This window comes from Acomys russatus, chromosome 6 (genome assembly GCF_903995435.1).
Source record: "Acomys russatus chromosome 6, mAcoRus1.1, whole genome shotgun sequence".
Classification (NCBI taxonomy): domain Eukaryota; kingdom Metazoa; phylum Chordata; class Mammalia; order Rodentia; family Muridae; genus Acomys; species Acomys russatus.
In genome coordinates, this window is record NC_067142.1 from 18,239,062 (window position 1) to 18,259,674 (window position 20,613).

Below are 20,613 nucleotides of genomic sequence, written 5' to 3' on the forward strand. Positions count from 1 at the left end.
GAGCCAGGATATTAAACTAGCCATAGCAGCTGGCTGTATAAAGCACTGTATCTGCATGGAGTTTTAGGGTAGGCAGATATTAAAGCATCATGTTTTATATGTAAAACAAAAATAAGATAAAAAGGTGCATGTGATGTGTTCATGCTAGTGTTTATCAGTATGCCGTTGGTCTGGGCAGATTGTCTTCTGCTCTTTTACACTTATTTGGAAATGATTAAGAAAAGTGTGTTGGCTGATGGCTTTGCCAAGTCCCCTCCTTGTACATTTTAAGTTTATTTTTATGGTGTCTTTGAACCTTGTCTTTCATCCCTAGAGGACTGTGAAGGAGGGCTGTGAGATGCTGGGGGTTCTGTGCGTCCCTGTGTGTGAGAATGTGGCTACAGCTGGTCCTTTCTTGTTGCAGGCATCTGTCATCAGTTCTGGGAAATAAGTTTGATCATGGAGCTGAAGCCATCATGCCAACTATCTTTAATTTAATCCCAAACAGTGCCAAAATCATGGCTACTTCTGGTGTCGTAGCCGTGAGGCTAATCATCCGGGTAAGTAGGTCATGGGGACACCCATAGAAGCCTGGTGGCTGATGAGACCCACTCCTGCTGAGGGTGGGTCTCTGCCACTGTAGTCTGTCTGTGCATACAGCAGTGTCTTTTTCCCGGCACTGGCGGCTCTGTGTTGTCTTGTGGGCTGGCACACTGTCGCTGAGAGGCACATCTCTACTCACCTGCCACTGTTGGTTCCAAGTACATGGCTGCCCAGAGCATCCGGGATTTTGTTGCCCCTCCATCTCCTTCAGTTCCCTCTTCCCTCATCTCTGTCCTCCAGTGTAGCTGTTGGTGCTTCTGATTGCTGTTTACCTGAAACTCTTTGCTAATTGCCGCAAACGTGGAGCTGGAACCGTCTCCTCACCTGAGTTTTCTAGCATTTACTCTAATGTAAGCAGCAGCCCAGTGTGAATAATCCTCACGCACGGTTTCAGAAAGAATAGTTTATGAAGGCTTAAAAAGACCTTTCCAAGCTGGGCGTGGTGCTGCACATGTTAATCCCAGCACTCGGGAGGCAGAGGCAGGTGGATCTCTGAGTTTGAGGCCAGCCTGGTCTACAAAGCAAGTCCAGGACAGCCAAGGCTACATAGAGAAATCCTTTTCTTGAAAAACAAAACCAGAAAAAGACTTTCCCTCCACTTTCTCCTCTCTACTGCCCTCTCTAGTTTTTCCCCTGAGGCAAATCTTGAAACTGATATGGACTAAAACTGACCAGCTACTTAGCACCAAGCCTGAGGACCTGAGTTCAAGTCTCAGGACCCACATAGTGGAGGGACAACCAACTCCTACAAGTTACCTTCTGACAAACGTACGCACGCACAGCAGACAAAAAAAAATTTTTAAAGAATTTTGAAAGTCTGCATAATGCACTCAATCTCCACAGCTTACTTAGGATTATTTTACATTCTTACCGTTTTTGCTTTCCCTTACTTGTAATATTAAACCCAAAGCCATTGCATATTTCCAGTGAAACAGTATGAGGGTGGCTCAGCGTGATGAGGCCCTCTGAGTGCATGCATCATAAAGTCAGCCTCCCTCAGACTGCTGGGAATCTAGGCTGATTCATGTTGCATCCTGGCATCTCTCCTGGCTCTGCCAGTTGTGTAGTGGCCTGTGTGTGACATCTCAGGGAGCGCTGTTCCCTTCTTCACCACTGGCATTTTAGATTGAACGTACACATGTAGTAAGGTCAGTGTGTGAAGAAGAGGCTCCCTCTGCACCCGGCTCTATGTCGGTGTTAGAAGTGCTCACCCGTTTTCTGTGTCTCTCCACAGCACACTCACATCCCTCGGCTAATCCCTGTCATAACAAGCAACTGTACCTCTAAGTCTGTGGCAGTTAGAAGGTAAGTACTGGAAGAGCCTCCTCCTCACCCTGCAGGTGTCTAAAGACAAGGACACCAAGCCTTCCGTGGATAGAATTGCACAGTTGCAGCTGTTGTTATATAAGATCATTAGTAACTGCTTCCTCGTCCAAGAGCACTGTGATATTTTGTGGCCAGCAAGGTGGCTCGGTGGGTACTTTCCCCCAAGCTTTATGACCTGAGTTCGGTCCCTGGGACTCTCAAGTATGTCTTCTGGCATGCGTGAGTGCACTCACACACATGTACACATGTACATGGACACACACGTCACCCACACATACATACATACATACAAACAACAGTTATATCTACTCAACCTTCCAAAATATTAAGAACCTTAAAATTTTTTAAAGAGCTTAATAATTTGTGCATGCATGGAGTGTACATGTGTATGTGTGTGCCTGTGAGTGGATGCATGTGTGTGCGCGTGTGCCTGTTGCCCGCAGAACCACCTTGCTGGCCTAGTCATTGGTTATTTCTGATTCTTCCTTACCTCCCTTTTTCTACTTTTCCCTGTTAAATGAAACTTACCTATTCAAAAAACAAACCGGTTGATTTAAGCAAAAATCCATTTTATTTTCAGCAGCAGGCACTTTACTAAGTTCTGTGCTTCTTCCTTACAGGCGCTGTTTTGAATTTTTAGATTTACTTTTACAAGAATGGCAGACACATTCACTAGAAAGGTGAGCATCTGTGATTCAGAGATGTTCTCTGGACTGAGGTTTGGGGTGAGCGCCTCGGCAATCGGTCCACACTCTCTTGTATAAGGAAGGAAGGAATCTAAGCATTTGCTAAGTGTCTAGTTTCTACTGATGTGAGCTGCTTCACACTGGAGAAGCTTCAGGGAGTATCATCCTTCCAGATACTAGCATAGCATAGCTATGCAGCTCAGCCAATAGGTGCTTGCCTAGTCTGGAAGAAGCCCAGATTCCATCCACAGTCTTAATAAGAGAGGGAGCGGAAGAAGAGAGAGAGAGAGAGAGAGAGAGAGAGAGAGAGAGAGAGAGAGAGAGAGAGAGAGAGGAGAGAGGAGAGAGGAGAGAGGAGAGAGGAGAGAGGAGAGAGAGAGAGAGAGAGAGAGAGGAGAGAGAGAGAGAGATCAAAAGTTCAAAGTCACTCTCAGCTACATTGGGAGTTTAGCTTGGGCAGGTGACTAAGTCTTAGGAAAAATAAAACAAAATATGTGCGCCCCCACCCAAGCTGGCAGTATGCACTGTCTTGATTGTGCCAGTAGGGGGCAGTACTGGTGCAGGTTCTGTTCTGCAGCTTAATGAGGGCCTAGGGCTGCCCACATCTAGATACTTTCTGGGAGTTTCACTCTTGTGAGGTTTTCTTTTTCCCCCCTCTGTTGTTGGTCAGCAGTCGTCTTCATTGAGGTTTGTAGCTGACTTCTTTTCCATATCAGAATTTAAAAGTAGCATTGTGTCAGAATTTCTGAAGAATCACGTCTGTTCATTTTCTTTGACAGTTTTTAGCTACCTGTCAGTTTTTAGGTACCTGTTCTTCTGTGTTTGGAGGCAGCAGGAAGCAGTGCTGTACTACAGTTTTGAGTGGGCATCATCATTCGTCAACCCTTTTTCATCATGGTCATAATGGCCGCTAGGGAAGTCATCTGAGTGGTTGTAGAAATTAAAACTAAGGCGACATGTAATCGGAAGCACTGGTTTTGAGAGTGGGGCTGCCCCCTCTCCTGGAGGGAGCAGGGGTTTGCAAGGCCTTGCAGTGGTTGGTGTGCGTTACTCATGTAGACAGTAGTTTTTGGAAAGCTTGACTTTGTTGTTTAAGGGGATTTCCTGTTATAATGTGCTCATCAGTGGTGGCTTTTCCCCTGGATATCTTTGAGTCGTCCTGCCCATGATAGTTTTTTTTTCCCTTCTTACTAATACAAAGGATAAGAGATAGGCACACTGCATTAATGGCTGCATAGTCTATGCATGAACGATATAGAACTTCTTTGGACTTCAAACGCTAAATAAGTATAGTTCAAAAAGAAGTTACTTGTGATTTAAAAGTAGTGCTGTCCACATTTTTCTGGAAAAGTAGGGTGCAGATGGGAAAGGGGGCTTGGTGTGGAGTGGGGCCTCTTAGCCTCCACGCTGTGTGTTACCTCACTAACTGGCACAAAGCTGCCAGAGCCACAGTGTTGTTTAGAACTTGGTTCACAAGCCTGTTTCCCCCACATAAACTTGTATCCTTAATGACTGTTTTTGTTTTCTTTCCTAAATGTCTAGACACATATCAGTATTAGCTGAAACGATAAAGAAAGGAATTCATGATGCCGATTCTGAAGCAAGAATAGAAGCCAGGAAGTAAGTGTCTAGTAAACCAGCTTTTTTTTTTTTTTTTTTTTTTTTTTGGTCTCAGGCCCTCTGCATGGATTGCCTCACTACAACCCTGTTGGTTACTGAAACATACTTTGTTAATGATAACTGTTAGGTGTGACTTCAGAAGCCCACTTCAGAGGGTTTCTCTAAGCATTTTGTTGATGCTCTTTAGGTAGCTGCCTGTGTGCAACTGATTATAAACAGGACTGAGGTGAACATTAGGATGCTTGTTGTCAAGCTTAAGAGAAAGTATCCCATGAGTCAGCAGTGCCGGCTCCTACTCTTGTTTATTCATTCAGCGAACCATTCAAAGCCTTGCAGCCAGTGGTCTTGACCACTGCACCGTGGGAGACGCCAGGCCCGGGGCATTGTCTTCTTGGCGTCCTGTTTGAAAACATGAAATGATCGCTCAGAGGCATGAATCTTGGGAGGGGAGTCGGATTGACCGATGCCAGGGTCATCATGGTGATGACATCTAGTTCCAGGCTCCCAATGGAACTGCCATGAATCCAGTACCCAGTGAGCTATCGGAGTTTGATGTCAAAACCACTGACTTGGGGCTAGGGATGCAGCTTAGTAGCAGAGACCTTGTCTAGTGCAAGTGAGCCCCTCAGTTTGGCCCCTGGACCATAAATAAATAAAAAATAAAAATTAAAAACAAATAAAAATTAAAACAAAGCATAATGCTGATGGCGTAGCCCAGTGCTAAGCTACTTGTCTCACATGTTTGAGACGCTGGGTCCATCCCCTGCATACCAGCTGCTGCACAGGTGGAAAAGACAATAACTCTGGCTTTTGCTCACGTGGTCTCTTCTGTGCTGTCACAGCTGAGCAGCTCCTCAAGTTGCCACAGGTTACAACCTGCTTTTCTTACTTATCAATCTAGCTTACTTAGCTAGAAATTGATTTATTGCATTTGTTTATTTTGTGTTTCTGCATGTGTGCCCACATGTTCTCATGTCGGGACACTGTGTGTGCCAGAGCATGTGTGTGGAAGTCAGAGGACAGTGCCTTCCACCATGTGGATCCCAGGGATCGAACTCAGATCTTCCGGCTTGGCAGCAAGTGCCTTTACCCACCAAGCCATCTTCTGGTCCTATTCGCCTTATTTCTGAGCTCATTATAACTCTGGTCTCATCTTGGGTGGTTCTTATCAGTGCACGTGACATAATCTCTAGTTCCTGCAGGCTACGCAGGGTCAGTTGGATAGAGGTCCACTCCTGCTGCTGTTGCCGTGTGTTCAGATCCTTCCCCACCCTCAGTTTTTCCCTCATCCGCTGATCATGATGCAATGCAGATCCCAAGTAGTTCTGAGAATCTTCTGTTTTTCGTTTGTTTGTACTCTTAAGTCAATTTTAGATCCCTCAACTTGAGGAATGTCAAACTGCATTGATGAAAGTTGCCGCTGGTAGCTGGGCATTTTAATCCCAGCTCAGGGAGGCAGATCTTTGTGAGCTGAAGGCCAGCCTCGTCTGCAAAGTGAAGCCAGGATAACTAAGGTTACACACAGAAACCCTGTCTCGAGAAACCAAACCAACCAACCAAACAAACAAAAGAACCAAGTAGCCACTGGTGAGCCCGTTCTGTGTTCTAGGTATGGCTGTACAAGCTTGGGTGCTCTCTTTCCCACGTTCCCTGGCCTTGCAAAGTAAAGCCTTTAAATTCCTGTTTTATAAATGAGACCAAGGTTCTGAGAAGTTAAGGCAAGTTCTACCAACCCTGCTGACCTGAGTTCAATCTCTGGGACCTCCATAGTGGAAGGCGAGAACCGACTCCCACAAATTGTCCATCCTCCCATCTCCACAGGTGTGCCTTGGCACCTCTACCCCACCCACACATCAACAAATAAATAAAAGGGTATTTTTAATTAAGCAATAAGCCATAAGCCAGGATTTGTCTGATGCCTCCTTTGCTAGTTCTCTGGCCTTGTGGCATCGCTCCTCTTAGCAGGTAAGTGGGGGCCTCAGATCCTTGAAGATGTTGCATGGTGTACTCGGGTTCAGCAGGGTCCCCTGACTAGACCTGGGGTTTGTCGTCTCCCTAGATGCTACTGGGGTTTCCACAGTCACTTCAGCCGAGAAGCAGAGCACTTGTACCACACTTTGGAGTCCTCCTACCAGAAGGCCTTGCAGTCCCACTTGAAGAACTCGGACAGCATTGTATCTCTGCCCCAGTCGGACCGATCCTCTTCCAGCTCTCAAGAGAGCCTCAAGTAAGGGCCTTGCTTCCGCTGACCACAGTGCAGTGTGGTGTAGGTAAAAGGTGCCTGTGCAGGACCACACATAGTGCAGCTTTCCCTCGAGTACCTGCCAGATGTCAAGGTAGAGCTGGTTCCAGCTAAGGGACTGTGGGGGCGCTGAGAAACTTGGCCCCCGGACCCTGCCACAGACTCTTTTCTGCCACAGTTTTGAATAGCATGAGTGACTTATAGAGTACTGTGGACAGCATACATTAATGCGTCAGGGAGTCCCCAAGAGGATCTGAGTGCTGCCAGAGACAGGTTTGGAAAGGGAAGACATCTAAGACATGGGACTTGACCTTGGAGCATGGCCGCCCTTCAGTTCTGACCTCTGTCCCTATTACCGTTGTGTTCTGTTTGGAAGGTCATTCATCCCCCACATGATGTTGACATTCTGACAGATGTGGGGTTGGTAAAGTAGTGAGATGACTGAAAGTTTCTGAATTCATTCTTCGCGGGCACGCTTTGCTGTTGTAGTCACTACAGATAAAGTACACTTTGGGTAACACGCATGTGTATGCATTTTGCAGCCGGCCGCTTTCTGCCAAAAGAAGTCCCACTGGCAGCACCACGTCCAGAGGTAAGACCTTGGCCACAGGAGTCCGTTGGCGGGAGGTCCGTTCCTGCCCTGGCTGGGCTGCTCATCTCCTGAGGCTGTTACTGCTCCCAGCCACTCAGTTGGGAGCCGGGTGCCACTCTGCTGTCTGCTCTGACTCCTCGGCAGCCCCACCTGTTTATGCTGTCAGGATGGCTAGGCAGGCAGAAACCTGGTTCTCTGGCTTCTCCTCTGTCCCTACCTCTCTGCAGCCATGAGTCCTTTTGCTCCTTGCCTCACATAGCAGAGAGTTGGGCGGCAGTTTGTTAGCTCCAGAAGCTGGAAAAGGTGTTTCTAGAGGGCATAGCCAGATGGGGACACTTACCTTATTACATATATTGGCCATAACCTTAGACCTATAGTTTTCCATTACTCACAGTGGAGCAATAGAGAGCCCACAGGCAAGGTCACTTCTGGGTCTCTGTGCCTTCCGTGAGCCCGGCTCTGGCCAGTGAGCTGCGTCCTCCCTCCTGTGGGCACCGACATGGGTTACAACTTAGTGTTTGTTTCTAAGGAAAGCCGAGCAGCCGCATGTAACAGGATGAATTTGAAATCCCACGTGCTCAGTCCTTCCTGACTTTTCCTCCTTCTCCACTAAAGGCTCTACAGTTAGTACCAAATCTGTGTCAACGACAGGATCCCTCCAGCGGTCTCGGAGCGATATTGACGTGAACGCCGCAGCCAGTGCCAAATCCAAAGTCTCCTCGTCCTCAGGATCCACCGCCTTCAGCTCTGCAGCAGCATTGCCTCCAGGGTCCTATGCATCCTTAGGTAACCAGGCTCCCTCCTGTCCTGCCGCCCCAATGTACACAGAGCCTCCCTCTGTGGCGGATGACACCTCACTGTTGCAGGGTGCCCTCAGGGATGGGTCCCAGCTACTCTCTGTCCAGTGTCATGTCCAATGTCCCTTTTCTCTGGAGCATCAGCCTGTTTCAGAAGGGCATGTGTTTTTGCAGGCTGTGTGGTCCTCATGGCCTCTTTCCTATAGCAAGTCCTGCCCATACCCAAGCCTCTGCCCATATTGCCAGCACTGGCCTTCCCCCTCCCCTACTGGTGGGAGCAGAGCCAGATGGCTCAAGGGGCACCTAGGGTTCCTGTAGTTGAGTGTCTCTTAGAGTGGGGGTGACACACTTCTCTGTGTCTGGCTGATGGTGTAGCTCATTGTATTTCTGTAAATGCCAAGTTAGTCATTCACCCCCAAATCAGAACACCAAAACCAGGGTACTCACATGCCCACTAGGGAAGTCCCAGGTCACTGGAAAGGTCGTGTTCTGATGTGCTTTGAGATTGGAAGCATGGGGACAGGGCAGTGCCCAAAGAAGGTGCCACTTGTTCCCTGTCCCCAAGAGCAGGGGGTGCAAGCTCTGAGTCTCCTGCTTCTCTGCCAGTGACCTCGTGGGGATGGTCGCCGTCTGGCACAGGCACGTGATTGAGGATCAGTGGAATTACATGAAGAGCCTTTGTCAATGATTGTCCTTCAAGGCAAAAAAGAGTTGAAATAAAAGTATTATTAACCTGAGAGATGTGTGTCTTGGAACCACATGTTCAGGCCATCCTATCTCCCGATCTCAGACATTCTCTTGGAAAGAGGCCCAGTGTGGACTCTCTTCTTCCCCATGGTAGCTGTCTCACCGTTAGTGTAGTTACTGAGGTGTGGTTTTGTACTTTTTGGTCAAGGGAGATGGCCACAAGAGTTCCCTCCCGTGGTGAACAGGTTAGAACAAGAACTTTCCAGGCTGTCAGTGCTTTTGATCCACTCTCACTTTTGCCTACAGTTTTTTGTTTTTGTTTTTGTGTTTGTTCTGGAGACAGAGTCCCATTGTGTAGCCCTAGATAGCCTGGAACTCACTATGTAGACCAGGCTGGCCTCTAACTCAGCAAGATGGGCTTGCATCTGCCTCCCATAAGATGTGCCTAGCTCACATTTAGTGCTTTTTTTTTTTAAGTTAGCATTTGCTTGACTGCTCTCAAGCCAGTCTTGAGCTCATCCAGGATCAATATTTACTTGTATACATCTGGGCCGTTCGCATCGGTGTTGATGATGCCTCAGGAGTTTGGCCTGCTGACGAATGAGCCTGAGGAGGCACTGAGGACACTACCTCAGCTTCCTCCCAGACAAGACTGCAGCACCGAGTACTCTCTCCCTTCCCCAGAAGAATTCTCCCTCCAGGCTCCCTGGTTTTGCCCTACCCCCACACACCATGTCAGCAAACAGTGAAGTAGTAGGCCATAGTTCCGAGACTGTGACCAGGTCCCACTTAGGTTGACCGTGACACTTGACTTATAAAAGTATAGCATTAAAGCTTATAACCCTTTTCCAAACTTCTAGAGTCCAGACACATGAGGGAAGACTTGGAGTACGTAGGCCTGGATGCAGGTACTAAGCGCAACAGCTGCTGCCGCCGGGCGTGTAGTTGGGATAGGCCTCGCTACAGCCTCTCAGCTTCTCTCAGCTTCTGTCAGCTCTGCTCTTGGGTAACTCCTTAGAAGCTGAACTCTTAGTTGCTCCTCTACACGCCTCCTCCTGCTAGAACTTCCAGGGAATGGGACCTTTTCCAAGGATGACACAGTTGACAAAACAGAGACCCTGAGTCACACTGTCACACCGCGGCACAGCTGTGGGTCACAGTTCTGTTTTGCTCTCCAAAGGCAAACCGTGTTCCTCCAAGCTGGCCTGACTCGTGGTGAGGGCGCCCTTAGCTGCCTTCCAACTCTTGCTGTGCCTCTAAACCTGTTTCCCTTTTGGCTTTGTTTTAAAGTGTACATTTTGCTTTTTTAGTAGCTAATAACATTCTGCTTTTTAATTTTCTGAGTGTTACTAACTGTTCCCTGTTGTCCCTTCCCTTGTTTTTTAATTGGCTTAAAGACGGTACTTCCACTAAAGCGGAGGGTAAGCGGTTTGTTTCTGTGATTGAGGTGTGTGTCTCTCTGGTCCTCTGTTCCCACTGAGTGCTGCCCGGGGCCCACTTGTCCTCACTGAGGTCCCTGCATGATGTGTTGCACGTTATCCCGCCCTCCTCTTCATTCTGTCTCCAGTGGCCTCGGGCCCTCCCTCTGCCTCACTTCTCTTTCCCTTTCTTGTTTAATCTTTGTTCCGGTGATTCAGGGCCACTGAAGTATGCTGTGGGTGGTGACATGCTGAGCCCACACTGGGAAGAATATGCGACATTGCCTTGTCTACTCATGAAGCCCCACCTGAGCTTCACTCTCTCTTTTTTTTTTTTTTTTTTTTGTGCTTTGTGGGCCTCTCGGCTTCATCTTTCCTGTTTTGAAAGTAAATGTTTGTGTCAAGTTTCAGCGGTGGTGAACATTTTTACTGAGCTATAAGGACATCGTTCATAGCGTTTTACTCTCCTACGAAGAGCATTGCTGAATTATATGCTGTTGTTTTTATTTGTTCACTTGTGCACACTCATCTTCTCACCAGCCCTGTGAGAATAGCCTTCTCTGTGCTGAGTTCTCCAGCCCACACCACAGTCCACACCACTGTCCACATCTCCGTGACCCGTAATTTAGGCCAATAAGCTCTTGGTGAGCCCCTGCCTTGTTCGTTGAACTTGAGACACAGCCGGTGTGGTGTGCACTGACCTTAGATTGGCAACTGTTAGACAACGTTGTCCTTTCCCAAGATTTTTGGGTAGAAAACAGGACAGCGTATCAACAGTTGAATTTAGAGAAGTGTAGCCTGCTGGAGACAGTGCCTGCGATCCCTAGCCCTGCAGACAATGCCTTCAGCCATCAAGACCAGCCTGTTTAGTTCATACTTGTAAAATGGCTACCATGTAAGAGAGGCAGGGTTTGAGCAGGGTAGCTCTTTTTAGCTTCTAAAGTTTATTGCTGTGTGTCCATGACGTATGTGTGTGAGTGCAGGTCTGTGTGCTGTGTGGTGGGCAAAGGACAATTTTCAAAGGGATCAGTTCTGCCCTTCCACTATGTGGAATCCCTGGGGATCGAACTCCGGTTGTCAGACTTGTGTGGCCAGCACTGTAACCACTGAGCCATCTCACCAGCTGCACAGAGTGTTTATTGACCTTCTGTCTCCTGTGGCCCATGCAGGCCTCCACCTCTCTAACTAGCCAAGGATGGCCTTACAGCCTGGTCCTCTTCCCAAAGGAGGCTGAGAGTATGGATGTGCACCCTCCCAGATTATCAGCACTGGAAATGAAGCCCAGGGTTTTGAGTATGCTGAGCCAGCACCTTGCCACCTGAGCTACCTCCTTGGCCACCCTGTGCCTGAGGCCATAGTCTAGGTCCTCAGGAATCAGAAAGGAAGAGAGACAAATAGATTTTCTCCCCTCCTTTTCTTTGCTTATTTATCTTTCTCTTCTTCCTCTTCCTTCTCATCACCCTTATTCATGTATTCATGTGTGTAAAGGTTCACGTGCATGCGCGTGTGTGTGTGTGTGTGTGTGTGTAGGCCCAAAGTTGACATCTAGTGTCTTCTCCATTCACACTCCAGTTTGTTTATTGAGATAGGGTCTCTTGCCAAACCCAGAGGACTCCAATTCTGTCTAGTCGAAATAGCCAGCTAGCCCTGGGGAACCTGTGCCTGCCTGCCAAGCTCTGGGTTTACAAGTGGCCACGTTGCCCAAGTGACTTTTATCTGAGTGATGGGGCTTATACTTTGGTCCTCATTCCTGGCCGGGTAAATGCTTTATCACCTGAGCCATCTGCCACGGCTTCCTCTGCCCTCTTAAACCCAGCGTGCTTCTTCCCTTCTCTTCCAGCAGTGAAAGGGATGGGTCAGGGGGTCTGTGTGTAGGACACACCCACTTTACCAGGGAACCACACTCCTAGCTGTGAGCCTTTAAAGCTCTTTTAAAATACATCTTAAGGATTTTACAATCTCTAAGCTCTGAGACAAAAAGAACCAAACTGGGTGTGGTGGCTAGTACTTGAGAGGCTGAGGAAAAGACTGCAGCAAGTTCAAGTCCAGCCTGTGCTATAAGGAGAGACTTGTGTCAAAACAACAGCCACCAAGAAAGTCAGAACAAGGGTGGTAGCACATGCTTGTGACCTCAGCACTCAGGAAGTAGTCAGAACAGCTGAGACAGGGTTTCTCTATGTCACTCCGGCTGTCCTGGAACACACACACAGATACATACAGCCTCTCTGACGCTCTTTCTCTGTCTGTCTGTCTGTCTGTCTGTCTGTCTGTCTCTCTCTCTCTCTCTCTCTCTCTCTCTCTCTCTCTCTCTCTCTCTCTGTAGACTAGACTGGACTCACAGATACACTTGCCTCTGCCTCTTGAGTGCTGGGATTAAAGACATGCGCCACCATACTGTAGTTTCATGTTTTGGCTGTCTGTCAGTACAGAACATAGACCATTGTCAACACTTTTCAGAACTGATTGATGTTTGCTTGATGAGTGCCCAGATCACTGCTTTCCACAGCACAAGAAGGTATGAGTATGTGAGGGGCCATTTGAGAACTCCTTACAAATCCTGTCTTAACCCAAGGTGCGATTTAGCAAGTGGCGATCTTTAAAATCAGACATTCTCATCAATACAGTCCAAATGATTATTGCTTGAGAAGTGACAGTAAGAAAATGGGAGAAACCTTTACCTTTCTTGTGTTTCTCTAAGAATGGAAAAGTTTGTGCATTAAGAACAGCTCCCAAGCTGGGCGTGGTGGTGCATGCCTTTAATCCCAGCACTTGGGAGGCAGAGGCAGGTGGATCTCTGTGAGTTCGAGGCCAGCCTGGTCTACAAAAGGGAATCCAGGACAGCCAAGGCTACACAGAGAAACCCTGTTTCGAGAAACGGGGGGCGGGGGGAGGGGGCTTCGAAGAACAACACCATCTCAGCTCCTGACACCTCACAGTCAGATCATCGCGAGCACTACCAGAAGCTTCATTAGGAGCTCAGCTCTGATTTCAGTTCACGCTTGGCTGTTCATCAACAGTTCCTCTCCAGTTTTTCTCACAGTCCCCATGTTTAGGTATGAGGCCACAGGGTAAGAGGCCGGGCTGTCGCGAGCCATGCTTGTGTGATAGACATAGATCTTAGAAGTTAGGGTCTTTTTTTCAGAAGCGGCAAAAAGCGTGACTGAAAGAGAAGCCTTACAAGTGTGAAAGTGCTGTGACATTGGAATAGTCTTCCTTGATCCCCTGAAAGCTGAAGGCTTGAACTCTTCCACCGAAATTTCTTGCTTTCCTCAGTGTCTGCTGTTCTCGTGTGTGTGTGTGTGTGTGTGTGTGTGTGTGTGTGTGTGTGTGTGTAGGGCCCTCCCTCTAAGTCTACAGTTTTTCTTCGTTGTTATGTAGTTATTTAGTTATTTTTCGCTATTCTCGCTCATGCTGGCTTTGCCTCCTCCTTTCACTCCCGTCCTGTCTCTGTCATTTAATTGTGGTCCACAACTGCAGTGTGTTCTCATGGTTTCTGCTGTGTTTGTGCAGTGGCTTGTGGTTCTCTTGAAGACTCCAAAACTTTTTTTTTTTGGTCTTAAAAACCTATCCAGGCCCTTATAATTGCCAATGGATTAGAGTAGACACCAGTTCCTTTTCCCATGAAGTAGACACCGACTTGAACACAGCACACCAGAAGCCCTTCAAACTGTGTAGCTACTTTCCAATAAAGTAAGGAAAGTTCAGAACTAACAAGACCTTCTCAGGCCTCCCCCATAGCTTAGCAGCTGAGTCCTAGGGCACACAGAAAACAAGACTTCAAGCTCATCAGAGGTGCAAGGCACTGGCCTGAAGGGACCATATCATCCATGAAAAGGTAGGCATGGGGCCAGGCGTGGTGCCTCACGCCTTTAATCCCAGTGCTTAGGAGGCAGAGACAGGCAGAGTTCCATGACTTGGAAGACAGCCTGGTCTGCAGAGCAAGTTCCAGGACAGCCAGGGCACAGAAAATCTCCCTCTCAATAAAACCAAAAAAGAAGGAGAAGAAGATGATGAGGGGAGGAGGAGGAGGAGGAAGAAGAAGAAGAAGAAGGAAAGAAAAGGTAGACTTGGATGCCCGGCTGTACTTGGAAAAACCATTATCTTCAGATTGTTTTGCTGTCTTCAGTGCCTTTCATGGGGAGAACAATCTTGTCTACTCCTCTATAATGGGCTCTGTATGTACACTAAGCTGAACTCGCCTCCTCTGGACCCCTGCTGCGGAGCTCAGGGTTGTGTTTGCAGTCCCCATCAGTACACTGAATTTTCACAGGAGCCACTCTTAGATCTGTCCTCTAGGATTTCCATAGATTGCATCAGCCAGATAGGAGATGGCAGACCAAAGGCACTGTGCACGAGGCAGCAGGAAAGGTAACACACAAAGAATGTGTGTGGTGAGGACTTGAGTCTGTTTTGAAATATAAAATATAAAATATAAATATATATATAAATATAAAATATAAAACTCATGGTGTTCAAAAGAAATAAGAAATTTACACTTTTGTTTGTTTGAGAAAGGGTTTTGTGTATCCTTGGCTGTCCTGGACTCGCTTTGTACACCAGGATGGCCTCGAACTCGCAGTGATCCGCCTGCCTCAGCCTCCCGAGTACTGGGATTAAAGGCGTGTGCCACCACGCCTGGCTGAAATTTACACTTTTTAGTGAGTGAAATACATAGAGTTTATTAGCCAAAATGACCCTCCTGGTTGAGCCACACACCGCCAATTCAGAACAAACAGCACAACCACCCAGCTCCAGACACCAGCAAGTGCAAGGTCCAGCTACACCACGCTCATTGGCTGAGTCCTGGGGCCTGGGGGCATTCACTGTCATGAGCGCAGGACAGAGCAGGGTACATAAGCCTGCATCATCACTGCCCAGCAAAGGGCAACTTCCTTGTGTGTGCATGTGTGGTGGGGTGTGTGTGACCGAACCCCAAGCCTTGCCTGTACAGCCTGTCACTGAGCTGTACCCTAACTGACCCCAGCATTTTTGAAGGTCTGCTTTGAGTCCACAGCACTTCACTGCTTCTCTTCTCTTTTTGTTATATGACTAAGCCAGCACAATGGGGCAAATAAATGAAAACGTGTCATCTGAAAAAACTGATGATGGCATATTTGTAGGTTAGATAACCCCAGTCTGCATACAGATTAGTAAGAAGTCTAGCAAAAGTTCTAAACATGAGATCAAAATATTATGGTGGCACATACCCGGGACTCAGGAGGTTGAAGGAGGATTGTCTGAGTTTGAGGCCAGTCTGGACTATATCAATACCAGGTCAGCTCTTCAGCTTTGGCTACCTAACAAGACCCTGTCTCAAGAAGCAGAGTGTGATGTGTGATGTGTGTGTGTGTGTGTGTGTGTGTGTGTGTGTGTGTGTGTGTGTGTGTGTGTGTGTGTACGTATACACAGATATATATCTTAATAAAATCTACTAAAAGTACTTTTTAATTAAAATAAAGCACCTTTGTCTGAGTATAGAAACTGAACTAGAGCTCGAAAAAAGCGAGGCATTGTAAAAATTAGTAAGGAAAGAGTTAAGGAAATTTAAGAATTAGTTATATGGAAAAGATTTTTTTTTAAAAAAAAATCTCTCCTTGGCCCATATGAAAAATCTGTTCTACAAGTGTACTCACAAAAAGTTACTGAGTAGAGCAATATATTTTAACTTTAAAATTAATTATAATTTTCATTTTGAAATATGAACAGTGGCCTATGTTTCTTGATCATACCAGTATACTTATATACAGAAAAAGACATTTGGGAGAATCCCAAACACTGGCCTTAGTAGCAAGTCATCAAATGCTGGGGAGTGGGAGACCTCCAACAGGGTCCTGCAGCTTCGTGGATATAGGTGCTCATTAAAAAATATATGGGTGTAGGGGGTGTGTGTGAGAGAGACCTAAGTATTTTGTGCTACTTTAAAACGTGAATTGCCTGTGGTAACTTTAAAATAGATTGCTTTTCCCTGTTCATTTTGCGGGATTACCTACTTGGGTTTTGCCGGGTGACTTACAGAAATCAGAGGTACTTGGGGCCGGCAGCCACCTTGGACAGGCACCTAGCCAGGTGTGACACTGGGCAGACTTCTTTCCCTGGTTTTCTCGTTCTTGTCTGTGCATTGCTGCGAGAATTCTGATTTTACAGAGGTCATAGTTCTCAGCAGAGAAAATAATGCAGCTTTTTAGTCAATGCCCAGCAGCAAGTGTAGCCCAGGCAGGCTTCAAACATACGGTGTAGCCAAGAGTAACTTTGAATTTCTCCTTACCCTCCTGTCTCACTTCCCAAGGGCTGGAGTCCCAGGTGTGTGCCACCATGCCTAGCTTCTATTTCTTTTTAAAGCGTTACTGAAAGTCACTGATTTTAGTCTTCCTTGCACTTTCTTGAACCTTCTTCCAACGTCAGGGCTTGTTTCTGCATTCCTCCTGTGCAAGCTTCATCTGGTGCTAGGAAGGTGTCAGCTGGGGCCAGTTCTAGCCGGCTTGCAGAGAACAGCCGTTTGTGCTTCCTTGAATCCAGAGAAGCTGGCTGTGTACAGAATTCAGAACCACGTTCACCACTGCTCGTCCTCCTGGGGGCACACTGGTGTCTAGCTCTCACGGGACCCGGCTGACAGAAGCCCCCCGTTCTCTGTGTGGTCCACCACATCAGTGCCCTGCGCTTGTGGTGTGGGCTCCTCTGTAGGTCACACTCACTGAAAATGTTACGGAAACAACTGTTTTTGCTGTGTCCTCCAGGTCGGATCCGCACAAGACGGCAAAGCTCGGGGAGCGCCACCAATGTTGCCTCCACACCCTCGGATAGTCGGGGCCGCAGTCGCGCCAAAGTGGTTTCACAGTCTCAGCGTAAGCAGTGTGTTTTATGCTTTGGTTACCTTAGCTTCCTTCAGTAGCCGGACAGGCTTCTGCACTGACCTCAGTGACTCTGAGGCACTCCACACTGGTAAGGCAGGCTTACAAGATGGAACATTCCAAAGAATGCTTTGGACTCCTTGCCAAGTGGGCTGGGGAGATGGCTGTCTGTAAAATATTCAAGGACCTGAGTTTGGATTGCCAGCACCCACATAAAAAGCTAGGTGTACTGACCCACCCCTTGTGATCCCAGCAGTAGGGAGATGGAGGTCCCTGGTCCCTGGGGCTTGCTAGTCAGCCAGTCTGGTCTAATTAGTGAGCCGTAGACCCTGTCTGAAAAAAAGAAGGCAGTGGTTGAGAAGGTACCCAACATCCTCTTCTGGTCTCCCCACACATGCACACACGGGAACATGTCACACACAAACATTCATAGTGTTAGGCACTAAACTACACTTTGACCCCCGATCCTGAAGTCTCTCAAGTGAAAACTTAGATGTTATATAACCCATTTTTGCGGTCTCGTTTCCTGCGGGGGAATGGCAGCTGAGGGGTATCTGATTTTTTTTTTTATTATAGCATTTGGCTATGGCCTCTGCCAGTTCCTCACCCAAGCTGGGTGAGTGCTGTCTCTCTGGCTTTGAAATCCAAATGTCACCTGGACTTAGGAGGGCATGAAAATTACCTCTCTTGTGGGACTCTGGATCTTAGGAGAGGCTTAAAACTCATGAACATACTGAGGTGGACTTTGAAGCGCCTCAGTTCCACTTTTGCCAGGTTGCACTCACAGGAGCGGAGGCCTCTAAATAGTACACACAACTGAGCCTGCACGCCAGCCTTACACATGCATATACAATGTTTGAACAATGATTTGAATGAGATATATATATATATATATATATATATATATATCAGAGGTGTGAGTGTTGGGCAACCATAGTCCTGGTTTGGTATGAAGTACATTCGTTAGTTTCAGATGTAGGGCCCTTAAGGATGGAAATGTTTTAGATATTTGAAGATTAAAGAAGCTCATAAACACTCAAGGGTGAAAACAGCCCGTAGCAGTGTTTTTCCAGCCCCTGGATCTTCTTAAAGATGGAAGTAGGGCACAGGGGACCAAGCTCAGCTGGAGTTCTCCACTTCTCCTAAGCTTGCACATTACAGATGGGTGTTTCATACAGACCAGGACTGAAGGCTAAGCCTGTGTGCTGTGCGTAACACAGAGCATCCTCGAAACCATAGCGATGTTGCTACTGAGCTTGTGAACACGCCATTTGTGTTGTGTCGCATGCTGACCTGCTGTACTGTGTTATTGTCTTTTAACCCACTTTTGCCTGTCCTTTGGTCTGCTCTCCTGATGAAGGATCCAGATCTGCTAACCCTGCTGGTGGTAAGCCACTTCTCCTCTTGCCTTTCTGTTGTCGTCAGCACTCCATCTCAGCCATGCTCCCTGCATAGCATTAATTTCTCTGTTTTATACTTAATCTTTTGGCATTTTCAAATACTGGAGTTGGAAATGCATTTCTTTTTGCCCTTGACATAGCTTAATAGTTTATTTTATGTTCAAGTCATGCACTAGTTCTTCACAATAATGTGCATTACTGATTTTTACAATGGTTTGTCTTCCAAATTGTGCATAGTTTAATCATTATTGGGTATTAATTTTCTTGTGTAGCCAACCAAATGACTCATTTGGATAATGACAACCTTAATATATGATGTATATTTTTGAGACATATTGTAAAATAAATTTTTACAATTTGTGGGTAAGTGTTGTTCCAAAGGGGTCTTGTTTGACTGATTGGTTCATAGGACACACACACACACACACACACACACACACACACACACACTTGTATTACACACTTGTATTTTGGAGATAGAGTTTCTCCATGTAGCCTTGGCTGTCCTGGACTCACTTTATAGACCAGGCTGGCCTCAAACTCACAGAGGTCTGCCTGTCTCTGCCTCCCCGAGTACTGGGATTACAGGCTACACTCATTGAACAATTATTTATATTTTATGTTTTAAATTTTTACTGCCATTTCTACTTAGGGAGATAATTTGTTAAGTGGCTGTCATTTTGTGTATATTCATATTTAAAATGTTGCTTTTTTTTTTTTTTTTTTTAGAGAATTGTAACCCACAAAGAATACTTATAATCATATCTGGATACTTAGCTATTAATAACTAATAATTGATATTTCTGGTTTGTGGTTTTATTGCATATTTTCAGAAAATGTGGCTCATGTGATTGTCTTTTATCAGTTTTTTTTTTTTTTTTAGATTTGCTTTGAGGCTTAGCACACAGTATTTATAGCATGTGAGTGTTGAAAAGGAAAAAAAGTGTGTTTTTGGATATACACATGTATGCTAGAGGAGTCTGCGTATGAAGTCAGGCTGTGAAGTGCTAGGCAGTTGGGTGTAGTGACACAGACCAGTTGGCCACAGCAGCACCAGGGGTTCAGGCAGGGCTCTGGCTGTATATGTGACCTGTTGGTTACTGAGGGGTTGTCAAGCAAGTCATGGTTGTATGTATCCTTTGATTGCTGGCCCTGTGTATTTCTCTGAGTCTTATTAGGCTTTCTGTAGGACCTTTTTAATAATTATGGCTTTTCCGCTTTCTCCCTGTATTTTTACCTTTTCCTGCTTTGTATTTCAAAGCTATGTTGCTTGGTGCGTAGAAGTTTGTTCTTACTATCTGCATGGTCAGTTATCCTTTTACCACTCTTTGTGCTTTTTGTTTTGTTGCTTTGTTTTAAGTGTGTTAATTTGATTCCTATAAACAATATATAGTTTTGTGTAATTTATATCTGTTCATTTTATATCTGTTCAAGGTCTGGCTTGTAATTCAACAGTAGGGCACTTGGCTAGCACTACAAGGCTCAATCTCCAGTACTGGAAAAAAGACATGAATTGAAAATTTCTGTCTTTTAATAGATGAGTGATATGCAGCCACATTCATTACAGCTACTAATGTTTAAGGTTATTTGTACCACCTTACTCTGATCCGCCCCCCACCTCCATCCATGACAGTGTTTCTCTGTGTAGCCTTGGTTGTCCTGGACTTGCTTTGTAGCCTAGGCTGGTCTCAAACTCACAGCGATCTGCTCACCTCTGCCTCCTAGAGCGCTGGGATTACAGGCGTGTGGTACCTTTGTGGTTTTAACCCGTTTCTAGTTCTTTCATCCCCATGCCTTCTGTTTGTCAGATCAGGCCCACTTCCCTCAGTGAAGGCTGTGAAGGGCTGTTAGGCTCACATTTCTAGTTCTCCAGTGATTGACTCAATGTTTAGGCCGTGGGCTCTCAGGGTTAGGAGGTGGCTCGTGGGAGAGTGCTTGCAGGATGTGTCTGGCCGTGTGTAGAGCCGTGCCTTGGAACAGGGTGCGCCAGTCAGCCAGCATTGCCATTAGAAGCTGCGCCTCCACTTCCAAAGTTGCCTCATGGGTCTTCTAAGCCGAGATGTTAGTTTATGATAGTAATCCTACTTGCTTACTTAAAAAAGAAAAAGTACGACCAAATAAAATGCTATTTTTATATGTTTCATGCAAATTCTTATGTGAAAACTTGCTTATTTAATCACTGTGACTTGCCGCCTGATTTATATCGTCCCTTAGCTACACTTTGCTTCACTTTTAGCTGGCAGCCGGTCAAGCTCCCCTGGGAAGCTGTTGGGAAGTGGCTATGGTGGACTTGCTGGGGGTTCCTCGCGAGGCCCACCTGTGACACCGTCTTCTGAAAAACGAAGCAAGATTCCCAGGAGTCAGGGATGTAGCCGAGAAACAAGCCCTAACCGGATTGGATTAGGTAAGGATTCT

General features: G+C 46.6%; 1 protein-coding gene across 19 annotated transcripts in view; it reads left to right on the forward strand.

The window, feature by feature from the left end:
- Clasp1 (cytoplasmic linker associated protein 1) overlaps positions 1–20,613 on the forward strand; it is a 219,367-nt gene that overhangs the window by 123,631 nt on the left and 75,123 nt on the right. For 7 of the 19 annotated variants that reach the window (XM_051147249.1, XM_051147232.1, XM_051147244.1 and 4 more), the window contains exons 13-21: positions 404–539; positions 1,817–1,887; positions 2,529–2,588; positions 4,137–4,214; positions 6,274–6,441; positions 6,999–7,048; positions 7,664–7,834; positions 16,685–16,792; positions 20,435–20,602. In XM_051147249.1, coding sequence (XP_051003206.1) covers positions 404–539; positions 1,817–1,887; positions 2,529–2,588; positions 4,137–4,214; positions 6,274–6,441; positions 6,999–7,048; positions 7,664–7,834; positions 16,685–16,792; positions 20,435–20,602 — 1,010 coding nt within the window. Of the gene's footprint in view, positions 1–403; positions 540–1,816; positions 1,888–2,528; positions 2,589–4,136; positions 4,215–6,273; positions 6,442–6,998; positions 7,049–7,663; positions 7,835–9,392; positions 9,441–16,684; positions 16,793–18,158; positions 18,186–20,434; positions 20,603–20,613 lie in introns of all 19 variants that reach the window. The other 12 variants (XM_051147251.1, XM_051147233.1, XM_051147241.1 and 9 more) reach the window with 3 other exon arrangements.